The sequence below is a fragment of the Cupressus sempervirens genome, chromosome 2 (assembly GCF_028749045.1).
Source record: "Cupressus sempervirens isolate cs-2001-9-10 chromosome 2, ASM2874904v1, whole genome shotgun sequence".
NCBI lineage: Eukaryota > Viridiplantae > Streptophyta > Pinopsida > Cupressales > Cupressaceae > Cupressus > Cupressus sempervirens.
In genome coordinates this window covers 780,102,670-780,126,951 of record NC_143119.1, presented here as the reverse complement: position 1 = coordinate 780,126,951, position 24,282 = coordinate 780,102,670, and the positions used below count along the sequence as shown (strand labels likewise).

At 35.3% G+C, this 24,282-nt stretch overlaps 1 protein-coding gene across 6 annotated transcripts in view; it reads right to left on the bottom strand.

Annotated features, from left to right (window-relative positions):
- The window catches only part of LOC149575790 (peroxisomal membrane protein PEX14-like), a 70,117-nt gene that overhangs the window by 22,923 nt on the left and 22,912 nt on the right, over positions 1 to 24,282 (bottom strand). For all 6 annotated transcript variants that reach the window (XM_089815581.1, XM_089815577.1, XM_089815576.1 and 3 more), the window contains 3 exons: positions 10,728 to 10,807; positions 10,557 to 10,602; positions 10,370 to 10,437 (listed from right to left, as the gene is read on the bottom strand). In XM_089815581.1, the coding sequence (XP_089671707.1) occupies positions 10,370 to 10,437; positions 10,557 to 10,602; positions 10,728 to 10,807 (194 nt within the window). The remainder of the gene's footprint in view (positions 1 to 10,369; positions 10,438 to 10,556; positions 10,603 to 10,727; positions 10,808 to 24,282) is intronic.

Below are 24,282 nucleotides of genomic sequence, written 5' to 3'. Positions count from 1 at the left end.
GGATGAACTTATCCAATGATATCAAAAAATGATGTTGTACGGCATTTCAAGAATCTGTATACTGCTGTAAATACAATGCAGTGGTATCTGATAAAAAATATATATATAAATCGATTGGATATGGTAAATCAACCACATAACCTACAAGTTCAAAAGTATTGGAGCCTTGGTTGGACACAATAATCAATTTCTTCATGGAAATAACTTCAATGCAGATCACAGTGTGATTACCAGTCACGTCTTCAGAAAAAATATTCAATGATATGGGCAAATCGTGGCAAGGAAATATGCAGCACAATATCGGGTGGAATAATGCAGAGATATATAGTGTGTAATAATGCGCATGGTCTCTCATGGCTTCATAATATAAACAAGTATTCAAAAAACCGTTTGGCTTCCAAGAAGCCGTAAGTTAGAAAGAAAAGGACTTGACTTCTTGAATGCCAATATGCCAAATGTGCATTTCAATCTCTAGCAAGAATTTGAATAAATATGGAAAACGATTTGAAGGTTATAAATCAAGGATAATTATAATATATTTATCTACTTGCACGTAGATGTACTTATTATTTTGGAAGTAATTGGAAAATATTTGCTTATTATTAACAGAGACCGAGAGGTCTATATATATAAAAGAATAAAACAATGTTTCCTTAGGAAACTATCAAAAAGAATAGAAATATTCTATTCTAACAAATAAAGCTAAAAAAGCGAAAACTAACTAAAGCTAACTAGATATTTACAATAGATTACCATTAACTAATAATACACAATTATCAATTATTGTAATACCCTCCCTTAATGGTTAATCTATTTAGAACACCAAGTTGTCCTCTGAATTTGACAAACTTATCAAGACCAAGAGGCTTGGTGAGAATGACTACAAACTGATCTATGGTAGGAACATACTGCAAATCTATAGTCTCATCTTCAACCAGCTGTCGTATGTTATGATAGTGAACCTCCACATGCTTCGTTTGTTCATGGAAGACTAGATTTCATGCTAACTTGATAAAGCCTTCATTATCAACAAACAGAGTAGTCAATCCTGCTAGTGATATCTACATATCCCCATGCATCCGACAAAGCCAAATAGCTTCACATCCTGCCTTAACAGTCCCTCTGTATTCGGCTTCTATAGAGGAGAGAGAAACTACCTGCTACTTCTTACAGGTCCATGTGACTACACCAGATCCCAAACTGAACACATATCCAAAAGTTGACTTTTTATCATCAACAGAGCCTACCCAATCTAAATTTGTGAACCCACTGAGTTTAGGATTAAAACTTTGAAAGTACAGAAGTCCATAATCTAAAGTTGCTGCGACATTCTCCACACTTGGCAGTCACCTTCAGTGTATACATGTGTACTACGTTTCAGGCGGTAGGCTTTGTGAAGACTGCTATGTCCAGCAAGCACAAAGTGTGGAGAATGTCACAGCAACTGATTGACTGAGAGTAGATTTAGTTTCATCCCTAGAATGTAGTACACATCAAGGAATATGAGATTCCTCCTAACAGATTGAATCTGAATGTTGCCTTTGCCGACAACCATGTACTCTTCTCTGACACATGGCATCAAACGCCAGTTAACCACACCCCACACGCCACAATAGAACAACGTAGTTGAATGTCGGAATAGGACAATCACCAAGATGGTTCGATCCATGCTCCAACACAAACATGTTTCAAAGCAGTTTTTGGCAGAAGCAATTAACATTGCAGTTTATCTATTGAACCGGTCACCCACAGTGGCGATCAAAGGTAAAACTCCGGAAGAGGCCTGGTTAGGTCGCAAGCCCATAATCAGTCACCTGAAGATTTTTGGATCCCTTTCTTTTGTTTAGATCTCTGATGTGTCACACACCAAGTTGGATGCCAAGAGTCAGAAACTTGTGCTTGCTAAACATAGCAGTCTTCACAAAGCCTACCGCCTGATCGATGTTGAGACATCTCGTCTCATCTATAATCGTGATGTAGTCTTTGATGAGCAGCGAGGACCTTTCATGCCTATTTCTCCTATTCCTTATCCAATAGACCAGCCAATGCAGGCTCATGATTTGGGAGTTCGGCTTCCATTAGGTCCACTTGATGGGAGGGCTCCAATAGCTCCTGCAGCTCCAGTTACACCAGTGATACCTGTACAGACCATAGTAACGAAAATCGCGTGAATCGCCGATTCAGCGATCAGATTCATGGATGACGATTTTTTTGGTGTCAAAAATCGCCATTGCTGATTTCATCAAGTGAATCGCCAGAATCGCATGTATCGACGATTCACCAAAAAAACCGCCTAAATTGCCTTAAAAAATCGCCAAAAAATCGGCCGCGGCATTAAAAGTATGGACTTGTAAATTTTAAAAAAATAACTTGTTTTTTTTACTTTTTTTTTTTACCTATTCTCTTTGTTATAACCCTAAAAGGCCTTCTATTTGTTAAGCATGAGTAGAAGAGAGGAAAAGTGAGAGAAAAGAAAAGCCATAGGTTTCTAACTGGCAAGAAGGAAGAGCACCAAAGAGATCAATAATCCATTTGGGGAGGCCATCAATTGCATTGAGAGCATTAAGGAGCCAATATCAACACTCAACTCATTTGCAAGAGGTAAGAGATCATTTTTTTTTTGCATGTTAGTGTATTATGCATTTTTTGTTAAATTTTTATAGTTTTCAAGATTTTTAGTTTAGATCTTGAATGTTCTTTATTTTTACTAAGTTGCAAACTAGGGTTTGTTGTTTTGTAGCTTTTATTAGCTTCAAACTTTGATATTTTACATTAAAAAAATTATTGCAGCAGCCTTTGCTTTCATTTTTCGCAAATTTGCAATGGGTAGAAAAGATAAATGTTGGAAATATAACGAAGAGTTTCCTGGAAGAACCAAATATCAAATAAAATGTATGTTTTGTAAAGAAAAAATAACTTCTAGAGGTATTTATAGATTGAAATACCACATTGCTGCTATACCTGGACACGATGTTACAATTTGCACTCACCAAACTCCTGAGGCAAAACGCACTTGCTTAATGGCATTAGAAAAAATTAAAAAAGACAAAGCGAATAGGAAAATGCAACTTAAAGGGTTAAGGGGTTCCCGCATTTGCAGCCGCATCCACATCTACATCTGTATCAACTTCCGCATCCGTAGGTTGTGTTGGAGAGGATTCTTCTAGGCCTCCTTTTTATCTTAGTTCTTCTACTCGTGCTAGTGCTAGTGCTAGTCGAGTCACATACTGAGACAAAGTCCCACACCAACCTATTGCAACCTAGAGTGCAGAAAAACAAAATGGATAGTTACTTTGTGCCCCGCACTACTCCTCGTTCCCAACCCATGCTTGAGGGCATGGGTTTGAACAAGGAGATTCATGATGCTGCCAGAAAGGAGATATGCAAATTTTGGTACTTTTGCAACATTCCATTTATTGCAACCAGGTAATTGATTCTTTTTTCTTTGTTTTCTTTAAAGTTAAAATTAAAAGCAAAAGTAAAACTTTAATTATATCTACTTGTTTTATAATTTGAGTCTTTGACATCTAAATTATTATTTGTGATAGGGCTCCTTATTGGTAGAACATGATAGATGCAGTTGCTATTTGTGGTCCGAGGTTTAAAGCCCCAACTGAGGCTGAGTTGAGCAGATACCTCTTGGATGAGATGGTAGAGGACATGAGGGCTGAGCTTGAGGAGAACCGAAAGGAGTGGATTGCAAAGAGTTGCACCATCATGACTGATGGTCGGACAGATAGGAGGAATAGAACACTCCTTAATTTTCTTGTATCCTGTGGAGGTGATTGATCATTCTACTTTCCTACATACATAATTGTAAATTTTGATTTGTTGAATGCTAATTTGTTGATGATCCATTTATTATTATAATTCGTTGTTTTGTTACTTGTAGGATATACCATGTTCATCAAATCCATTGATGCTTCCGCACATGTAAAAAATGCCACATACTTATGTGAGGCTATTGAGGAAGTCATAGCAAAGGTGGGGGAACAAAATGTGATCCAGGTGGTGACGGATAATGCAGCAAGTTATGTTACTGTAAGTAAACTTTTAACTTTTCAAGTTTTGAAAATAAATTTATTTGAATTTTGAAATTTGAATTTCTAATTGACTTAAAATTGTTGTAGGTAAACTTTTGATGGAGAGGCACCCCACCATATTTTGGTCCCCTTGTGCGGCACACTGCATTGACCTCATGTTGGAGGAAATTGGCAAACTTGAGTTTGTCAAGTCATGTTTGGAAAGGGAAAAAAACATAGCAAATTCATTTATAATCATTCATTTGTCCTTAGCACAATAAGGAAGTACACAAAAGGCAAGGAATTAGCTCGCCTAGGTATCACAAGGTTTGCCTCGAATTTCATCACTCTGCAGTCCTTGTTGACATCAAGAGATGAATTGAGGAGCATGTTTGTTGGGGGGGAGTGGATTTCCTCTTCCTATGCTACGACCACTACAAGGATAGATGTGGCGGATTGCATATTTGATGAGGATGGTTTTTGGAAACCCGCTAAAGAAATCCTTAAGGTAAATTTATTGCAATTTAACACTTAGCATTTTACTTTTACTTTAAGTTATATTATTTTATATTTAAATTTTGACTCAAATTTTTTGTTTTACTTTATATGTAGGTCATTGAGCCCCTTGTAACTTTGCTACGAACTGCTAATGGGGAGAAGCCCTCTATGGGCTACATTTATGAGGGCATGGATAGGGCCAAGGAGGCCATCAGAGCCCAATATGTAGGAGTGCAGGAGAGGTATGGCCCTATTTGGGACATCATCGATAGGTGATGGCAGAATCAGCTCCATCGACCCATCCATGCAACAGCTTACTCTCTGAATCCGGCATTTCGTTTATGTCCTGAGTTCAAGGCAGATGCGGAGGTTCTCACTAGCTTATACACAGTGATTCAGAGGTTGAGTAGCGATGAAGATAGCGTTGCTGCGATTGTTGAGCTAGACCAGTTCAACATTAAAGAGGGGCCACTTTTCTCTGGCAGGATGGCCATAAATGCTCAGACAACACTACAGCCAGGTAAAAATTAAATAATATATTCAATAGTCATGAATCTAGATTCTAAACTTAAAGTTGATTATGTAATTTTAGAGTTAACTTGTAATTTGTAAATGAGACTAATTGTTTCTATTTTTCCTTATTTCAGATAGATGGTGGCAAATGTTTGGGGCCACAATCCTAAAACTTCAAAAAATTGCCATCTATATTCTGAGTCAGCCAAGCAGCGCTTCTCGATGTGAGCGCAGTTGGTCCATGTTTGAGCACATCCATTCGAAGAGGAGAAATAGGTTGACAGTGCAGAAGTTGAATGATCTTGTCTTTGTTCATTACAACCTCCATCTTAGGATCAAACAAATTTTGGGCACTGACTCTTCTCCAATCATTCTAGAGGAGATTGATCTAGAATCATAGTGGCTCACAGAGGTTGTGGATCCAGTCTTCAGTGAAGAAGACCGTGTGTGGGTTGACCAAGTGGATATAGAGGCTAAGGCAGCTTTACAACCTCCATCTTAGGATCAAACAAATTTTGGGCACTGACTCTTCTCCAATCATTCTAGAGGAGATTGATCTAGAATCATAGTGGCTCACAGAGGTTGTGGATCCAGTCTTCAGTGAAGAAGACCGTGTGTGGGTTGACCAAGTGGATATAGAGGCTAAGGCAGCTTTACAACCTCCATCTTAGGATCAAACAAATTTTGGGCACTGACTCTTCTCCAATCATTCTAGAGGAGATTGATCTAGAATCATAGTGGCTCACAGAGGTTGTGGATCCAGTCTTCAGTGAAGAAGACCGTGTGTGGGTTGACCAAGTGGATATAGAGGCTAAGGCAACTAGAGCATGTTCTTCAGGCATTGATAGACGCACACGTGCACGCACAGGCACAAGCCCTAGCGATGTTCGTGAGCCCATCTTACATGCGGGAGATATGGCTCGGCAGTCCTCTAGGAACTACATTAGACGCCTTGCTACTAGACAGACTAGATACTCAGAGGCTGAGGCTGAGGTTGCAGCCGAGCTTGAGGATGATAATTGACTACGAGTCTGAGGCTTGAGCTAGAGCCTTGTTTTTATATTTTGTTTATAGATATTGATACTGAATCATTAATAGACATATGTTTCAAACTTTCATGGATCTTCATCTTAGATTCTTACATACATTTATGATTTGATGTCTTGTGGATAATCTTATATACATTCTATGATTTAAATCATTATGATCATTTGATTTCTATTTACTTCAGCTAGCCTACAACTTACATTTTAGATAACATAGTTACATATGTGATGGATTTTATGTTCCAAACTTCCATGTTTATGTATGTTAAGTTTTAACTTCTATTTGATGATGTTATAGTGTGTTTAAGTTATATTCAATAAAGGGTGCATGAAATAAGTTTTAAATTGTTAAAATCTTTAAATTTAAAGAGTTTTTTCAAATTTGCCGATTCACGATTCGATTCGGCCTTGCCAATTCCGATCCAATTCCGATTAACGTTACTTTGATTCTAACAGATAAAGCTAAAAAAACGAAAGCTAACTAAAGCTAACTAGGTATTTACAATTGATTACCATTAACTAATAATAGACAATTATCTATTATTGTAATACTTGTGAGGTGGCATCATATTATTTATTTTATCCAAGGTCATATCTATTGTTAAGTATATCTAAATACATGCTTTATTTGGAAGATTATTTTATCTTCTTCTACATGTATTTAAATGTACATATTAAATAAAATCTTATATAAAAATAATATTATGGTGTCACCTTTATTTCTATATCTATGTGCATGTACATAAATCTACATTATAGTGATGTGGTGAAAAAGTCAATCAAAAGCCATTTGAGGTATGCATTATTTTTAAAAATAACTAATATTTTAAATATTTATTTAATAGCTCATGCGTGTCCATCGATTGTATCCTGATGTTCAAGTCGCTAGGTCCTTACCAAGACAATTAAAGGTCATACCTGTCAAACCGATAATTGGACTAAACTAGTATCTCATTCTGTTGATCCCATTTAGCAATGCTTCTCCCCTTCATCTTCTCCTGCAATCACCCGTGCAACATTTTCCACAATAATAACAAGTTCCATGATAAATCCATAATGACATTTAATGTAGATAAGGAATTTAATTATTAACCATAATTCTAAAATCAAGCAACTGCTAATCATCACATGACTAACAATGGATAACGACCATCATCATTAAACAGTTAACATAATGAATGCAACAAATATATTTAACCATTTTTTTCACATGATTATAAAAGAAAATCCATTCAATTCAACGGCTATAAATAAATTTAAATTAGGTCAAATTTTGGGATGTAACAGGTTTTATCAACTTTCAAAGAGAAAGTCCTGGAGGGATATCACATAGTAGGAAATCTATGATTAGACAAGTCATACTTTGAACTTCAATGAATTATGACTTAGTTAATGTGGTTTACATGAACAACATTGAAAGTGGCTGAATTTAGATTGCTCTTCCTCAAACAACTACAAGGCAAGTGATATTGATCCCTCTGAAACTGTGAAGACAAACGTACTTTTGAAGGTTTAAATGAAGAGTGACTTCATCCATCAAGATAAGAGCTAGCAATAAAACAAATAGAGAAAGACATATGCAAGAGAGTTAAAAGAATGTTAGCGGGAATACATTTACCACTTTGGGCATTTGCCATTTCAAACAACACAATTAGAAAATGATTATCCCCTCATGGGATCATAGTGAATTGAAAGTAGTTACAGATAAAGCTTCCTCATGTATCTCATTAATGAACACCATAACACTGTTGAAGAATCCAAATGAACCCTTCTGCAATCTCGTCTCTTGTATTCTGAGTTCCATGGAAAATCACTTTCATACATATCATTGAAGGAAAGGAGCTTCTCAAAGTCTTTTCACTGCCTACTCTAAGGAGCATGCTCAACACATTGAGTCTTAAACTCTAACGAGTCAACATCCCCTTTACCATTGTTAACATTTATGCCCCCAACCATGAAAAGAACATTGTTGGAATCTCTTCAAGTATGCTAAAACTGTCACATCCCTAAGTAGTTATAAAATTTTCCGGAAAAAGGGAGGTTGTAAAGTGAAGAATCCAAATGGTGAATCAGTGGCAGATATTATGGATTCAGCTAAACAACTTTAAATCCCTCCTATCAAAGGAAATTATTCTTGGACCAGTAAATATCTGGCAAGCAATTCATTCCCAAAAGACTTGACAGATTTGCGCTCGCTGAAAATCTCAACTTCTTCCCAAACCTGTTCTCTAAAACTCATACAAATCCATCTCTAGTGTTATTGAACCCCTTCATCCCATCTCTTTCAAATTTTATCTTTCTTGGTGCTCTTGGAACGAATTGTGCCCATCCCTTGCGTTATAGCACGTGTAGGAGGGAAAGCTAACATTCTCAAGACTCAAAATTAGAAATATTTTATTGGCTCAATCAACAACCAAATGATGACATTAAAAGTAATCTCACCAAACCCATCTCTCCTGAGAGCTCACTGTCATGTTTCTCTAAAAAACAAGGCACATTGACTAGATGGGTTCTCCTATACCTCCTACAAGTCGTATTGTGATACAATTTATGCTGAAATTCATGCATATGTAAAAATACAGTGGATTTTCAAGTTTATTTTACAAGCCATCAACTCCACTTTCTAGCATTCATGCTCAAAGAAAACAATGTTGAAAGGTTTAGCAAATTTACACACATCTTGTTTTGTAATTTAAACAAAAATCCTCACCAAAATTGTGGCCAATCACCTCGAGCCCATCCTGACCAAGTGATTCTAAGAAACAAAGTGGTTCTATGTCTGCTAGGGAAATACATGACAACATTACTATTATCACAAAGCTCTTCATTCAAGAAAGCAGAAAAAGAAAGTTTGTTTCCATAAAACTTGATATGGGTAATGCTTTTCATAGTCTTAATCATGTTTTTCTTTCCAAGATGCTCTGAAAGTTTGACTTTCATTGTGAACTTATTCAATGGACTAAAGCCTGCATCTCCACTCCATGGATTGCCCTTATTGTTGACAGATTACCTACTTCATTATTTGAGCCTGCCCTCTTTTCCCTTATCTCTACATCTTGATTGCTGAAACCTTTGGAAGATGCCTCGCAGCTCAAAGGAGAGAAGGTCGTCGGCATACAGATTTTTAATGAGGATAGAGCTCCTAGTCATTCTCAATTTTGTGAAGGCCTGATTATTCAGGGTGAAGCTTATGATACAAATGTAGAACATCCATGACTGGTTCCCTGGCATATCTAACACCTCTAAGTGCAGCTTCTACACTATCCCTCCCTAGCAAGGACTCTGGTTTTTTCTCTGCTTCTTGGGTTAGCAAAAGCAACTCGTCATGGCATCTCTAAATTTGGGCATCATTATTGGATATTGTCTTAAATACAAGGAATGCTAGGCTCAGGTTAATGAAAAGATTAAAAAAAAGGATAAGTAGGTCCTCCAACTCCTAGCCGTCTCCCAGGCAAACTCGTTTTGCTTAAGACGACTAATACCTGAATGACTATCCATCCCCTTTTATCCATCTACTATCCTGAAGGAAAAATTTAGGAAAACATTCAACAAATAGAAGATTGTCCAAGCAATTTCTTGGCAAGGACAAGATTGTACAGAGTAAAAATTCTATTTGGGCTCTTGGCAGATAGCCTACAAGGACAAATCCAATGCCCGCTTCAGGCCACTTGCCTTCTCATATGTCTTTATCTTTTAGGGCTCAACTGTTTTGGCAATTCAAACCTCTTTCATACTCCTGAGATGCTGTAGAAAAAAATTATCATTGCTAAGCATGTCGGAACCATCCATACCGATCTTCCAAGGAACATTCCTAAAGTGGGGGAAGATCCATCCATGTCGATCTCCCAAGGATCACTCCTAAAGGGGGGCCTTCTAAAGCCTGTGACTTAATGGTAAAAAACTGTTTTCACTTGGTCTCCAAACATGTTCTGTGGTTGCCACTCTGTGTGTGTGTGTGTGTGTGCACGCACACGCACACAAGCCTGTTAGAGGGGCCTTATAAAACCTGGAGCTGAAAGGTAAAAACTACTCAAATCTATTTGACTTGGTGGTTGCCATTATATATATTTCAAAAAAATATAAAATACAAATGTCATAATAATTTAATAAATGAAAACAAATAATAATCAGATTCTTGGTGTCATAAAGCTCCAGGATCCTAAAATTTGTTCTATTCCAGAATTGCCATTGCATTGCATCTTTTCATTGAGGCAACACTCATATAAAAAAATTACATATTGTACACAAGAAATGAGCAACGTGCTGCAGAAACCAGAAATTATAACAAACCTCAATATATGAATTCGAATATGGTGCTTGACTGGGCTCAGATCTTGCAGGGGCAGATGATGGCCTCACTAAAACAACAGCAGAAACAAAGATAGCCCATTGTGTCTTATTAGTACACATCTAAACTTGCATTTGGAATCAATTTATTGTCAAAAGAAATAAACCAAAATAAAACTGCACCACCCACCTAGCCCTTGATCAGCAGTTGACATGCTAGCATCTGATGTGAAATTCTGAAAGAAAGGGAACACGGAATCGTTACTATCAAAAAAAATACGTGCTAACTATAAACCATCACTAACATATCCAAAATCATTTAAAAACTATAATCCAATATGCTCATAACAGCCTAACTGACCTTGGAAATTGTTTGAGAAACTCCTCCATGCTCTAATTGATTTATAGATGAAACAGCTCCCCAAGCACCATTACTTTTGACTGCAGAAATCAATTCATTATCAGCCAATTAACAACAGTTGTCTCTTCAAAACATATTATGTGATAACAGTCAGGGATGAATAAGTATTTCGGTGCACTGTTTTGTCTCTCCAAAATCTGTTCATGGATAAAATCTTTCTTTAAAGCTGCTAATAAAACTTTGGAATTAAAATTAAGAAATTTGCATGAACTTGGAGATGTGGACAAAGAGTGAACTGTCATGATCAGATGTAAAGAGAATAAAAATGCATCCAAAAATGACTCAATCTAATACCATGTTGACTCACCTAGCATTTTAACCATGCAATGTCCAATTCCCAAAATGATTAATAAATATAATAGATTTGCAGCATAAACAACAATCAACACTAGATTTGAAACATAAACACAAATCTTTAACAAGCTATATGCAAATATACAAGGATCTATGATCATACGCAAACAATCTGTGTTAAAACCAAAATATCCTAAATTCATCCGTATTTATTCCATAGTTTCTTTCCATTATCCAGCCATAATAGGAATCCAACGAAAAATCTTGATAGGATGTCAGGAGACTGTCCTCAACCAAGCCCAAGGGCACGGAATGAGCCTCCGAGTCATTTGGCCCTTGGTCCACATGTATGCAGGACCTCCAGTCCATCCATCTCGGTTGGCATACAAGATCAGGAAACCGGCACTGCTGCAATTTCCTATCAGACATTTGACATTGATTCCAAATATAATTACTGATGGAAATCAAGTAGATAATTATAAATCCTATATATCTTGATGGATTGGAGATTTAATTTAATAAGTAAACTTAAAGCTTCCTAAAACATTTATGTGGAGATAAATCAATACAAATGTACTGCACTTTCTTTAATAATATTGATTGGTGTATTGTTATCTAAATTCTATTCTCCTCAAACGAGATTTCCTCCTTTTATATCCATCAAGGTGACAAGGGCCACAACTCTTAGGTCGGAATAGGATACAACTTAAGCAACCGCTGCCTTTCAACCATGCAACTTCTGCCTTTTGTTGAGGAAAACAAAGGTCGCCGCTTGGTATACCATAATTAGCTGCTACTAGGGATAAATGGTAATTAACATTACTCAAGGAAAATTGCTGACAGAAATGGTAATTACTCCTTTCATTTGCACCTGTGTTGGCCCTCACACTGAACAGCTATTGTTATTAATTTTTATTTTTGCCTAGATTTATTTATGTGGTCAGCCCCTTGGATTTCATTAATTTGTCATCCGAATTTTATTTATTAAAGATGCAATCTGTCATACAGGCAGGGGCAACAGGTGTCTCCTTGATAAAACAGTCTTCCATATGATTCTGGAAAGGGGGACATGACAACCCCACAACTTACCAAGTATAAAACAATCACTTTTACTCGCAAAATAAAACTTTGAAAGGCATATGTAACATCCCGTTTTCCCAGGTCTACATAACAACTAACATACTTGAGAAATACAGTTATCACTTCATCTTCATAGGAAGTCACTTAAATCAGTTTTGTTCATATGAAAGGGATTGACAATTTAAAATAGTTAAACAAAATTTCTTGACGAAAAGCTGAAAACACTATCAATCAAAATTACTATAGAAGTTAAAATCCACATACCATGAAATTTGAGATCGAAAATAAAACTAGGGATGCATCTGCAACAACTCAGTTTAATCCACAAATACCACTATAACAATACAGCATGACGACTACCAACTAAAAACCACTATCTCAAAATCAAATGATGATTACGATTAAATACCACTTTTATTTAAAATTAGGGCATCATATACCACTGTATCAATTAGGGCATCGATTACCATTGGATCATTTAGGGCTTTCAGTTACCACGGTATCACTTAGGGCTTCTGATACCACTGATTCAATTAGGGTTCCAGATACCACTAAATCAAATTAGGGTTTCAGATACTACTATATCATTCATTTCCTTCTGATTAATTTAACTATGGCAATAACTCAAGATTAGAAAATATGCTCATATTTGATATTCATATAAATGAAAAGCAATCCATGAATCTATCTCTCGCATCTAGGTGTAAAATATCTGTAATGATGAAATAACTCAATTAATCTTACCTTCTCGCATATACATCATAAAAGTGATAATACCTGTTTCCGATAAACAATTGAAAGCATAGCTTATCTCTGTCTAATGTACGTCTGACATCTTGGGGAGACGTGAAACATTGCCAGGGGCTTAACCACCCAACCTCAGACCACAACTTTATCCCCACACAATCTTTAACGAGAAAGGCCCTCCCTACCCGGAATAGACAGGGATCATCTTGCCATCCACTGGGCATCCTGGTATTTAACACACTATACAACTTGACAGCAGGAGATTACAATAACAGGATTATGCATGAGCTAATAAGGTTTTTCATTACATAGTTATTCATATCTGATCTCGTTCTTGGTTCTCACAATTTAACTTCACCTCTTCACCATTCATGGCTTCTTGCCAATGAATCCTAGGTGCTTGAAGATTTTGATTGTTTTGTTATCATTTATACCTCTTCACCCTCCCGGTGAATTCGTCGGTATTAGCGGATCAAATAAGTATTCTGATTATAAAACATGATCATTGATATTGGTTATTCATAAATTCAAGTTTTACAGTTATCATAAGGTTATTTAATGAAGATCTTCAATGAATTCTATATTAAGCCGGAAACCAACAGCAAGGTGTTATAATCTAGTCTCAATCTACTAATGTATAGCCGGCTATGGTTTAACATTCAGACCAGAAAAGAAAAGGTTATGAATATGCAAACCCCTTTACAATATTTTCAGCTCTATCAATATGTACCTGACACTAATCAAATAAAGAGGAATTATGAATCACAAACGCATATGACATATTTCTTATAGTTTCCATCTTCCATATTCATAACTGAGACAATCTCAGGGTTATTAGTACAGCAGGTGACATGATATCAGTCCCTATAAAGTTCTGACTAAGGAAGCTACATTTTTAAATAATGCATATTCCATTCAGACCAGTAATTAAATCCAACAGCAGTATTATCATCAATAAGAGAAGATGTACAAAACAAAGCACAGAATGAACACACCAATCATGGATAGGTAAAACAATATTCTTCTTAATCCAAACAGTACGACAATATAGAATTGATGGCACAATGCAAAGGAAGTAAAACAAAACAAGAAATATATGTATGATAATCAAGACGACATCATTGACTGTTTGGAATATGACTGCAGACTATATCCATGCCTTCATCCATTGATAGTATATGCAGCCATTAGAACTGGAGCAGCAAAATCAGACTATCTATGCTTAGACAGAGACATCAAAAGACAACCATCGATCAAGGAGTTATATCATGCCGAAGACTGAAGAAAACTTAATTGGTACTCAAAGTATCAGAAGATTAGTGACATCGCGGAAGCTAAAGGGAGGAAGCAAGTCAATATACACGGCACCAAATATGAGAATGGCTTACGGCTTCATATGGAAGCATTGTCAACGGCAGACTTGAAGCAGAATATGGATTTGAGAATGGAGCCGCCATAAAAAGGGAAAATCACGATCTTTTTAAAGAAAAAGAAACGGGAATGAAAATATATATCTCCTCCTCGACTCCTCTCAGGGCTCCCATATGAAGGGACAAGTCGTGACTTCTTGGCTCCCATCGGTTTCAAGATAATAAACTATTTGAATTCCAAGATGACCATTCAAATACATCATAAATTCAAATTTAAAGATAAGAAAAATAAAAAAGATGGAAGAGAAGTTGGAAAGATTAGAAGACAACTCAAATTGCCAAATATTATATCGATTTATCATGCCAAGTGTAAATTGGTTAAAAGCAAGAATATTAAAATAAAACGCATGGAAAGAGAGTTGGAAGATTATAATTCGAAAATTATAATAATTCAAATGTTATTATAATTCAAATATTATTGTAATCTTATATGTACATATAAACATCACTCTATTAAATTATAATGGTGCCAAATCATTTTTATATTATATGCACATATATAAATTAAAATAATATGGTGAGAGATAAATTAAAATCCTTTGAGATATATTTTATATTTTAACTGAATTATTTTAATTAAATTATTTATTTAAATAACTCATGCAGGTCCCACAGATGTATCTTGTTTCAAGTCACTAGGTCCTCTACCCCTCTGCCCAATGATGGTGATGCTCCTACCTAATTCTTTTCTGAAAATGCTTCCACCCCTTCGACATGTTTCCTACAAGGAAATTCCCCACAGTTAAATTATATTATAATAATAAATTATGTAATCATAATTAATCATAAGGGTTAACCATCTTCTCAATTCCATGAATTCATGATTAACGATCAACTAGCATGTTATCTTCACTTGAAATCATAACAACTATCTTACCATTTTGCCAGATTATAACAAATTAAACTGCCAACTGACTTCACGTGAAACTCAACGGCTATATTTCAAATTAGGTCAAAAATTAGGATGAAACAACATATGCCAAAGCTAGATCATTAAAAGGCTTCAAATTAAGGTAACTATCATCAACCCTTGATGTATCATTGGGTTGTATCTTGCAAGTGTCAGAATCTATGCGGGTATGACTGAAGCGATTTGATTGAAGAATAAAATGTCAAGAAATTGACATATTTTCTTTATGATCATCATAAGGCTATTTTTTGAGTTTCTAGTCAGAGATAGTTTACATTCTATTGATCAGCAGTATAACATTCTAAGGGTCATTATAGTGTGATTAGTTTTGTATATGTGTTCTATGATTCAGAAAGGAGAAGTATGTGTTGTAGATGTCTAATCCTATAAGGACATACTACTAATGAGTATTATGTGATAATAGTTTGTTGAAGAAGTAATTCTTCCATATAAGCTTGTGAAGCTTTGTATTTTATCTCCTAATTTTTCAACAAACGAACTATTTTGAGAGTAGTTGGATTTTCCCCCTCAAGCTGGAGGGATTCCCCAGGACAAATACCTTGTGTTGATTGTTCTTGAGTTTAAATTTTTTGATTATGCACTTATAATCTTCTATTTTTGGAATTGAACACGGTATCAGAGAAGGTCTAAAGAAAAGATCCAAAACCAGAACTCTTATGCTCTAAAATATTCTTTGCTTCTCCTAGCTTGATTATTTCAGCTTCCTACAATGGTGAATGAACTCGAAGATAGACCAGAGGCTGCATCCAACTTTAGTTCATGGAAATTTAGAGTCCTAATTGCACTTAAAGAAAATGATCTTCTCAACTACATGAAATCTGATGTAGTTGAACCTTCTAATGACACTTAGAAAGCTCAATGAAGGAAGAACACAATCATAGGAAGGAAGCTACTGATTGATTATGTTAAGGATCATCTGGTACCTGTTTTATCCAAGATGAAATCAAATAAAGAGATTTTAGAGAGTCTTCTAAGTTTGTACGAATTCAACAACACTAGTAGAGCTCTAGTCTTGAGACATCAACTCTTAGGGTCCGTTTGGTTCGTGGAATTTTAAAAACCTGGATTTCTACAAATCTTGGTTTGGCCAAATCAAGATCTTGCAAATTTTCATTCCAATTTTTGGGATTTACTTGAACCGTTTGTTTCACTCGAAAGATGCGTGTGAAGACACATTTTTATACGTAAGCTTGGAGTTGAAGACAAATTTCAAAGAGTAGTCCAATCTATTGTTTTTACACTTCTTAAAAAGCATAACCAAGTTTTGATTTTCAATTCCTACTTGCTAGTAGGAAGTTGGAAAACCTGGTTTTGAGGCAAAATTGGAAGTCCGGTATGCTAATTCCATTTTGCCAATTTTCAAACAAACGCAAAAATTTCCAAATCCGAGTTTTGAAAAAAGCGAATTCCTCTCATCTTCCAGGAACCAAACGGACCCTTACATATTAAAATGGCTAGAGGAGAATCTGTTGTATCTTTCTTCATGAAGATTATAGAATTGAAGGATCAACTAAATGCTATTGGAGATTCAAGTGAGGACAAAGACTTGGTTATTGTATTCAAGAGGAATGCAAATTGGAGGCGAAAGGAGACGGGTGAAGATTCTCACCATGAAGAAGATCATGTCCTTGTTGCCCATACTTCTAAAAGGAAAGGAAGGAAAGGAATTTTCAAGAGCTACAAAGATAGGAATTCTGATTCAGCCCCTGAACCTAAGAAGAAGGATCTATCTAGGATTTAGTGTTTCCAATGTGACAAGTATGGTCACCTTGCTAAAGATTTTTCAACAAGACCTAGGCATCAACTTGACATTAGAAATGTTGGAAATGCTTCCCCTCTATATTATGAGATCAGAGGGAGGTTCTATTGCCTCTCCACGGATGCACAATCAATCTCCGCTTTCTTCAGATATAAGGATCAAAGGTGTTTTGCCATGTATTTCTAGGAAGCCCTTAGGTTTTAGGACAACACACTCTACCACCAACATCCTTCAACACCTCTGCCTCATCAACTCATTAATTTACTCTTCACAGGGACTCATTTAGTGCACGGTATGAAGTGGTCATTTACCACTGCCCCTATTTCCAAATCTGTAAGACCCAAGACAAGGTCCCATTTGCAACAATCTTCCTCTCCCAAGATCACCTAGAGGCAACCTTGGGTTATATCTGGCAATTTGTGTATCCTTTAGTTTGGAGGTCCTTTACTATTGTTCGAAGCCCTTAAGTGGGTATGGGGGGTTCTTTTTCCTCTCCCCATGCTTTTGTTCCTCCCTTTGGTTTTTGTTGTTGTTCTTATCTTCGAGCACTATTTGGTGTCCTTGCTACAAGCTGGGCCATTTTGATGTACTTCACAATCCCTTTGACCCTTTGTAGTCTCTTGTTGGGCATTAATAAATTTATCTTACCTCCTCATAGCGAATCAAGTGAAAATTCAAAGGGTTTCTTTATTTATATAAGCTCTTTCAAGTAATGTTCCTATTGATGGTGATACTTGGCTATTTGATAGTGGAGTTTCTTGCCATATTACAAGATACTAAGAGCATCTTCCTAATATGACAGAAAGGTATACTAATTTACAAGTTATTATTGGTGATGATGCTTGTTATTATTGGTGATGATACCTATTATGCTTAATATTACAGCCCATATGTAGTATTGCTAAATGGTTTGCAAAATCTTTTTTTCTTTCTTTCAGGTGTATCTATTATTTTGGTTGGTGATCTTGGTCAATTACCTCCAGTCAATGATAAAACATCATATGATGGCCAAAGGAGAGCAAAATTATTGTGGCAAGAATTCAAAACAGTGGATAATTAGATAAGATATTAAGGCAAGATGGTCAAGACAATGATCAACAAAGATTTGGTGAGCTTCTAACAAATGTGAGAGATGCAAATCCAAAGAGAGATGATTGGAACCTTCTTATGATGAGGATCCCCATACAATTGGATGTTGCAACCAATGATGAGTTCAACAAAGCAATACATTTGTTCTCAACCGATAATAATGTCCACAATCATAACATGAGAATGTTGTACTCTTTGAGGTATCTTGTTACATGTGGTCTTGCAACTAAGACAAGGAATGGTAACATAATTGAAGATGGTTCAAGTGATGAACTTGAACTAGAGCTACTCAATATGGATTCCAAGGTGATGTTGACTACAAATCTATAGATAGAAGTTGGCCTTGTCAATGGAGCTTTGGGATATATCTAGAGTATTGTGTATAGACCAGGAAGTAGTCCTCTTGAACCACCAACATATGTCACAATTGAATTTGATGATTATCCTAGAATACCATTTGATGACCACCATCAAAAAGTTGTTCCAATAGCCCCATTACGAGGGGAAGAAGCTTCCAACTACCATTGGTTAGCATGGGCATTGGCAATTCACATATCTTAGGGACTAACTCTTGAAAAAGCAACAATTGATATAAGTCCAAAGGAAAGAGATGGATTAACATTTGTGGCTATTTCTCGTGTAAAGTCTATAGAAGGCTTGAGAATAATGCCACCATTTACATATGACCTCTATAAAAAAATGAAAAGCAAAAAACAACTTTCAAATAGAAAGGTAGAATAAATGACACTGAGAAGCCTTGAACATCAATGATGTACTCAAATGATGAAATTACAAATTACTTTAAAAAATGTGTCATTAATTATTCTTCTATTTTTTATAAAATTGTGCTTTATTACTTTGAACCAATACACTGCTACTAGACATTTGAAAATTATGTTCACTTATTCTTTAATGTATATGAATGATCAAAATAATGCCATGTTTCCATACACAAAATTTGATTGCAATTTTCAATGCAATATTGTTTTTACATTGATATTCTCCACACTTTATTATACTAATTCACCTATTATGTAACTGAAAACATTATTGAATTCAAATTTATGCCCCTCCAAGTACACTCTTGTTCTTATTTTTGTTTATGTTGATGTTTTCTAAATTGTTTTCAATAAATTGTTTCAGCTATGGAAGCTTCTCATAGAGAGTCAAGCATCGTTGACATGAACCTAACTGATTCTGTAAGCTCAAATCATTTTTTCAAGACAGAATTTGACAAGTGTGCACAAAGAATTTAAGATTGTTGTACAAATATAGTCAAAGCTCTTGAGAACGTGGCTTTGTCAATTGATGGCGTACAAGAACTGGAGATAATTCACATGGAAGATGATACAAGATTTGTACGCAGCATCTACAAAAGTGGGCATGTTTCTATCCATGATGAAAGAAGTCTACGACGATCATTGTAAAAGCAAAGATCACAATACGATTTTTTATCTCTAAAGAATATGTGATGTACTTACATCATTATGGAGAAATGTTCTCCATGTAGTGACATCATATCTTTCAATTTTCACTTATTACTTCATCTGAATAATTGTACTGGGAGATATACTTCTCCTTTCATCTATGTGCGAGAATAATAACATCTGATCTCACAACAAAGTTGATGTTTATTTCAAATATACTAGGAAACATTTGCAACATGTAACCTTGTGCTTGGTGTTTCTAATATTACAGCATTTACATGACACATATCACTAATATGTTGGACATTAAATTGATGTGGTAATTCTAATAGTAAACCTAATCTAAAGCATAAGATTCATTTTATACTCATTTTATGTGTAACCATTACCTCAATAGCATTAAGTAATCCTACATGCCATAGGAATTCATGCTAAGCACAATTTTCACTAAGCAATACTCTAATTATAAACATAACTAACAAAATAATAATACCACTTCAATGTAGGATCATCATGAGCTTGCTTGCAATCTTACATATTGGAGGGATTTTGGCTTGGAGTCGTGGAATCAGTCACCAAAGGATTGGTGCTCAATCGCTATTGAATGTAGTTTTGGCCGAGGAGCTCCATCATTGAAGGGCTCGATTGCTGAAGGAGCTCAGCAAATACTATTGTGCTCGACATGTATTGGTTGTTCGGCATGTATTGGTTGCTCAGCATGTGTTGGTTGCTCAGGAGTTTGCTGACACTCGGCAATGTGTTGGTGCCGACTGGAGTTCTTGTGGATTGTCTCGATTGAGTTGGAATATTTAATGCATGTAGTGTGTGATCATGACGTAGATTGATCTAGGAGCTTGTGTGGACCTATTTGGGTCTTGGTTGTCTCTCCTATGTGTATTTAATTTGTGTTGTAAGCCTTTTAAGGCATTTGGTATTTAATATCTATTGGAGGTCAACATGTGGCTCAACATATATTTAATGTAAGGATTTAATTTAATTTGTAATGAACTGGGCCGACTTGTGGCTTAGCTGGGTATAAGTAAGGGATCTTATGGAGTCTTATTCATTCATTTTTTTTGGTGAATTGGATCAGATGGTATTGCCGTCCAGCTTGGGGAAGAGGATGATGTGTAGGAGCGAACTTTGAAGAGCTAGTAGTTGTGGCTTGGGAAACAAGGAGATTGCTTGGTGGGCTTGCGAACACAAGTTTAGATCTTCCTTGGAGGTTTCTACCAGAGTGTGGATCTGGACTAGCTAGGATTAGTGTGGAGTTGGATCTTGAGGGATCTTGTAGAACTATTTTGTAATTACTGTTGTATTTGGCCCTAACCCAAAACTCCTTACAGTCAGGCATATTGCATGTAATTAGTTATTTTATGAATAAAGAGTTGTGATTTGGTATCAGATCTTGCTTTGTTATTGTGCTTCCGCTATGTGGTTATTTTGCTAGGGCTTAGGACATCTCCTTTGGGGATTCTCTTGCCTTGCACTGCATCACACATAACGAACATCGCAATACTTAATTTGCATATATTATGCTAAGAGGCATGTGCAACAGGAACAAGATATCAACATAAGTGTAACTCTAAACCTACCCCTAACCATAGTAATAAGTCTAAACCTAACACTAATAATAACTCTAAACCTATCCCTAACTCTACTCTAACCATGGTGTTGCTTCTATCCCCAACCTTACCCATGATCGTGAGAATATACCTATTACGGGCGCCTAATATAATAATATATCTAATCTAAAATCCTAACCCTGACTCAATTGCTAATATAATAACAAGATCTCTTGTTGAGTTGAAGGCCCTACCTTATGCAAAGGGCAAGAACATTAGCAAGAGCTAACTGGTGCAAAATTAGATGACAAATATTTTTAGATTGTTAGGAATATAGACTGGGGATTTACAAATAGGTAGATAACAGAGAAAAATAAAATTATTTTTTTTATATAATAAATTACTCAAATTTCAAATATTTTTAAATTACATTAAAATTAGAGCTCACTTGGGATAAATATTTTTTTAAAATACATTATGTTTTATTTTTATAAAATAATAAATTTATTATATAAAAATTAAAATTTATTTAAAATAGAATAAAATTATATACACATACATACATTAATTCATCAAATCATTTTAATTAATTCGTCAAATCATTTTAGCTTCAAAATAAAATTAAATATAGTACGAATTTATATATTCAATTAATCAAATTGTATTTGTATTTCACTTAAAAAATAAAAATATTAAAACTAATTAAATACAAATTATAAAATATAGATTCTTATTCAAATTTAAATAGATACAAATAAAGAAGCTTTAGAGCATTACTTGTCAAGGTATTTTTATCCCGCGTGATTATATTTAAACTAAGATATATCACTTCAAAAGCTAGAAAATAGATATTTTAAACATAATCAATAGTATAATTATAATTTTAATGTATTATAGATTCTTTATATAAAATAAAACTAAACATAATATCTAATATAAATATATAACTAATTTGCATTAGAATAGTCACATTGACTTAAGAATCCAATAATAAAACATAGAAGGTAGAAAACAAAATGTAGAGCTAAAAAAATAACAAACCGGTCCACATAAACAAATAAATTGAATTAAAACCCTCAGCCCCGGACCAAGACGAGGTGAAGGGTGGACTGCTTCTATGTTTTGATCAGGCAGAGTCTCACCGTCTTCCACAAGTTTTCTGATAAAGTTGTGTTTCTTTGACACATACAAATTATAAATATATTTAATTCATTTATCCATTTGTGAGGTGTTTATTTTAGTTTTAGTTTTTATATTTTTTAAATAGCTTTAACCCCAGCAAAAATGCCAATGATCAATTAGAAAATTGAAACTAATGCAAAGAAATTATTTTTAAAATAAATGTGCTGCAAACTTTATAGTTTCAGATTTTTTGATTGATCAAATTAATGCACATAAGAAACTGGGAACATAAGTTCATTGCCTTATATAAGGCAAGGACTAATAAATCACTCTATTCTAACAATAGGTACCTTATTGCTATGCCTAATCCTACATTGGTACCCTATCACTAAACCTAATCCTGCATTGGTAAACCTAACCATATTCGTGACGCCAACAGTAACTATAACCCTATCGCTAAGCCTAATCCTATTCCTACATTGGTACCCTATTGCTAAACCGAATCCTACATTGGTACCCTATCGGTAAACCTAATCATGCATTGGTAAAACTAACCATATTCCTAATGCTAAGTCTAACTCTAACCCTATTTCTAATCAGACACCCTTTCCCTAAACCTAAGTCTAACTATAACCCTAACCATACTTGTAATGCTAAGTCTAACTCTAACCCTAATTCTAACCAGGCACTCTTTCACTAAACCTAAGTCTAACTATAACCCTAACCATATTCGTAATGCTAATTCTAATTCTAACCCTCACACTAACCAGCCACCCTTTCGCTAAACCTTTCTTTGAGGCAGTGAAAGCCATGATCCACAATCAAGGCCTACAAACCTTTCTTTGGGCAGAAGCTTGCAAAACATTTGTTTATGTTCATAATTGTAGTCCATGTCAAATCTTAAGACAATATGACTCATGAAAAAGCATTCACAATAACAAACTAGAAGTTGGTCATTTCAGAATTTTTGGATGTTTGGTTTGCATTCTTGTCCCTAAAGGAAAAAGGTCTATGTTAGAGCCTTCAGGCAAGAAGGGAATTTTTTGTCAGTCATAGTGAATCTTCAAAAGCTCTCAAGGTCTACATTCTGGAACAAAAAACAAACTGAAATCAGTAGAGATGTTCCATTTGAAGAAGATGTAGCTCGCAAAAGATCTAAAGGGACTACTATGAAAATTGATAAAGAAGATCGTGAGACTTCTCAAGATAGGAATATTGCTGCCCCTGATTCCCTTCCGAGATTGACAAGGAGATTCCTGAATTAGATCCTATTGATCTTGTTGATCTTACAGATTCCACTATTTGTCATCAAGAGACCTCTGTGGGTCAAGCATATTATGCAAGAGGCTGAAAAATATGCAACCCTCGTAGCACTTTTAGAGAAAGTAAGAGTCCTCATAAGTTTTAACAACTTAGACTGCTTTAATGAGTCATATTATTGAATTTGGACCTTGAAGTCTTGAAGAGGCTTCAAATAAGCAAGTTTGGTAGATGCCACAATGAAAGAATATCAATCCATTATCAAGAATGACATTTGGGATATTGCTCCTAGGCCTAAAGGTAAATGTGTTGTTTCTTCTCAATATCTATCCAAAATTAAACATGCAACTAATGGAAGTGTTGACAAGTATAAATTTAGATTTGTAGCAAGAGGATTTTCTCAAAAGGAAGGCATAGATGAGAAGGATACATTTGATCCTGTAGCTCGGTATACTTCTATCACAACTATCATTGCTATTGCAGCAGTTAAAGGATGAAAATTACATCAAATGGATGTAAAGACAGCATTCTTGAATGGTGTAATGAAAAAGAGGTATTTATTGAGCAGCTGGAGGGTTTTGTGATTCATGAGAAGGAATCACATGTATACAGATTGAAAAAGGCTTTGCATAGCCTTAAGAAAGCTCCGTGTGCATGGTATGCAGACTTAAGTCGTTATTTATTGAGCTTGGGCTTCCTTAAAAATGATGCAGATCCAAATCTCTACTTCAAGGTAATTGATGATAAAGCATTAATTTTAGTTCTTTATGTTGACGATCTATTTTCTTATT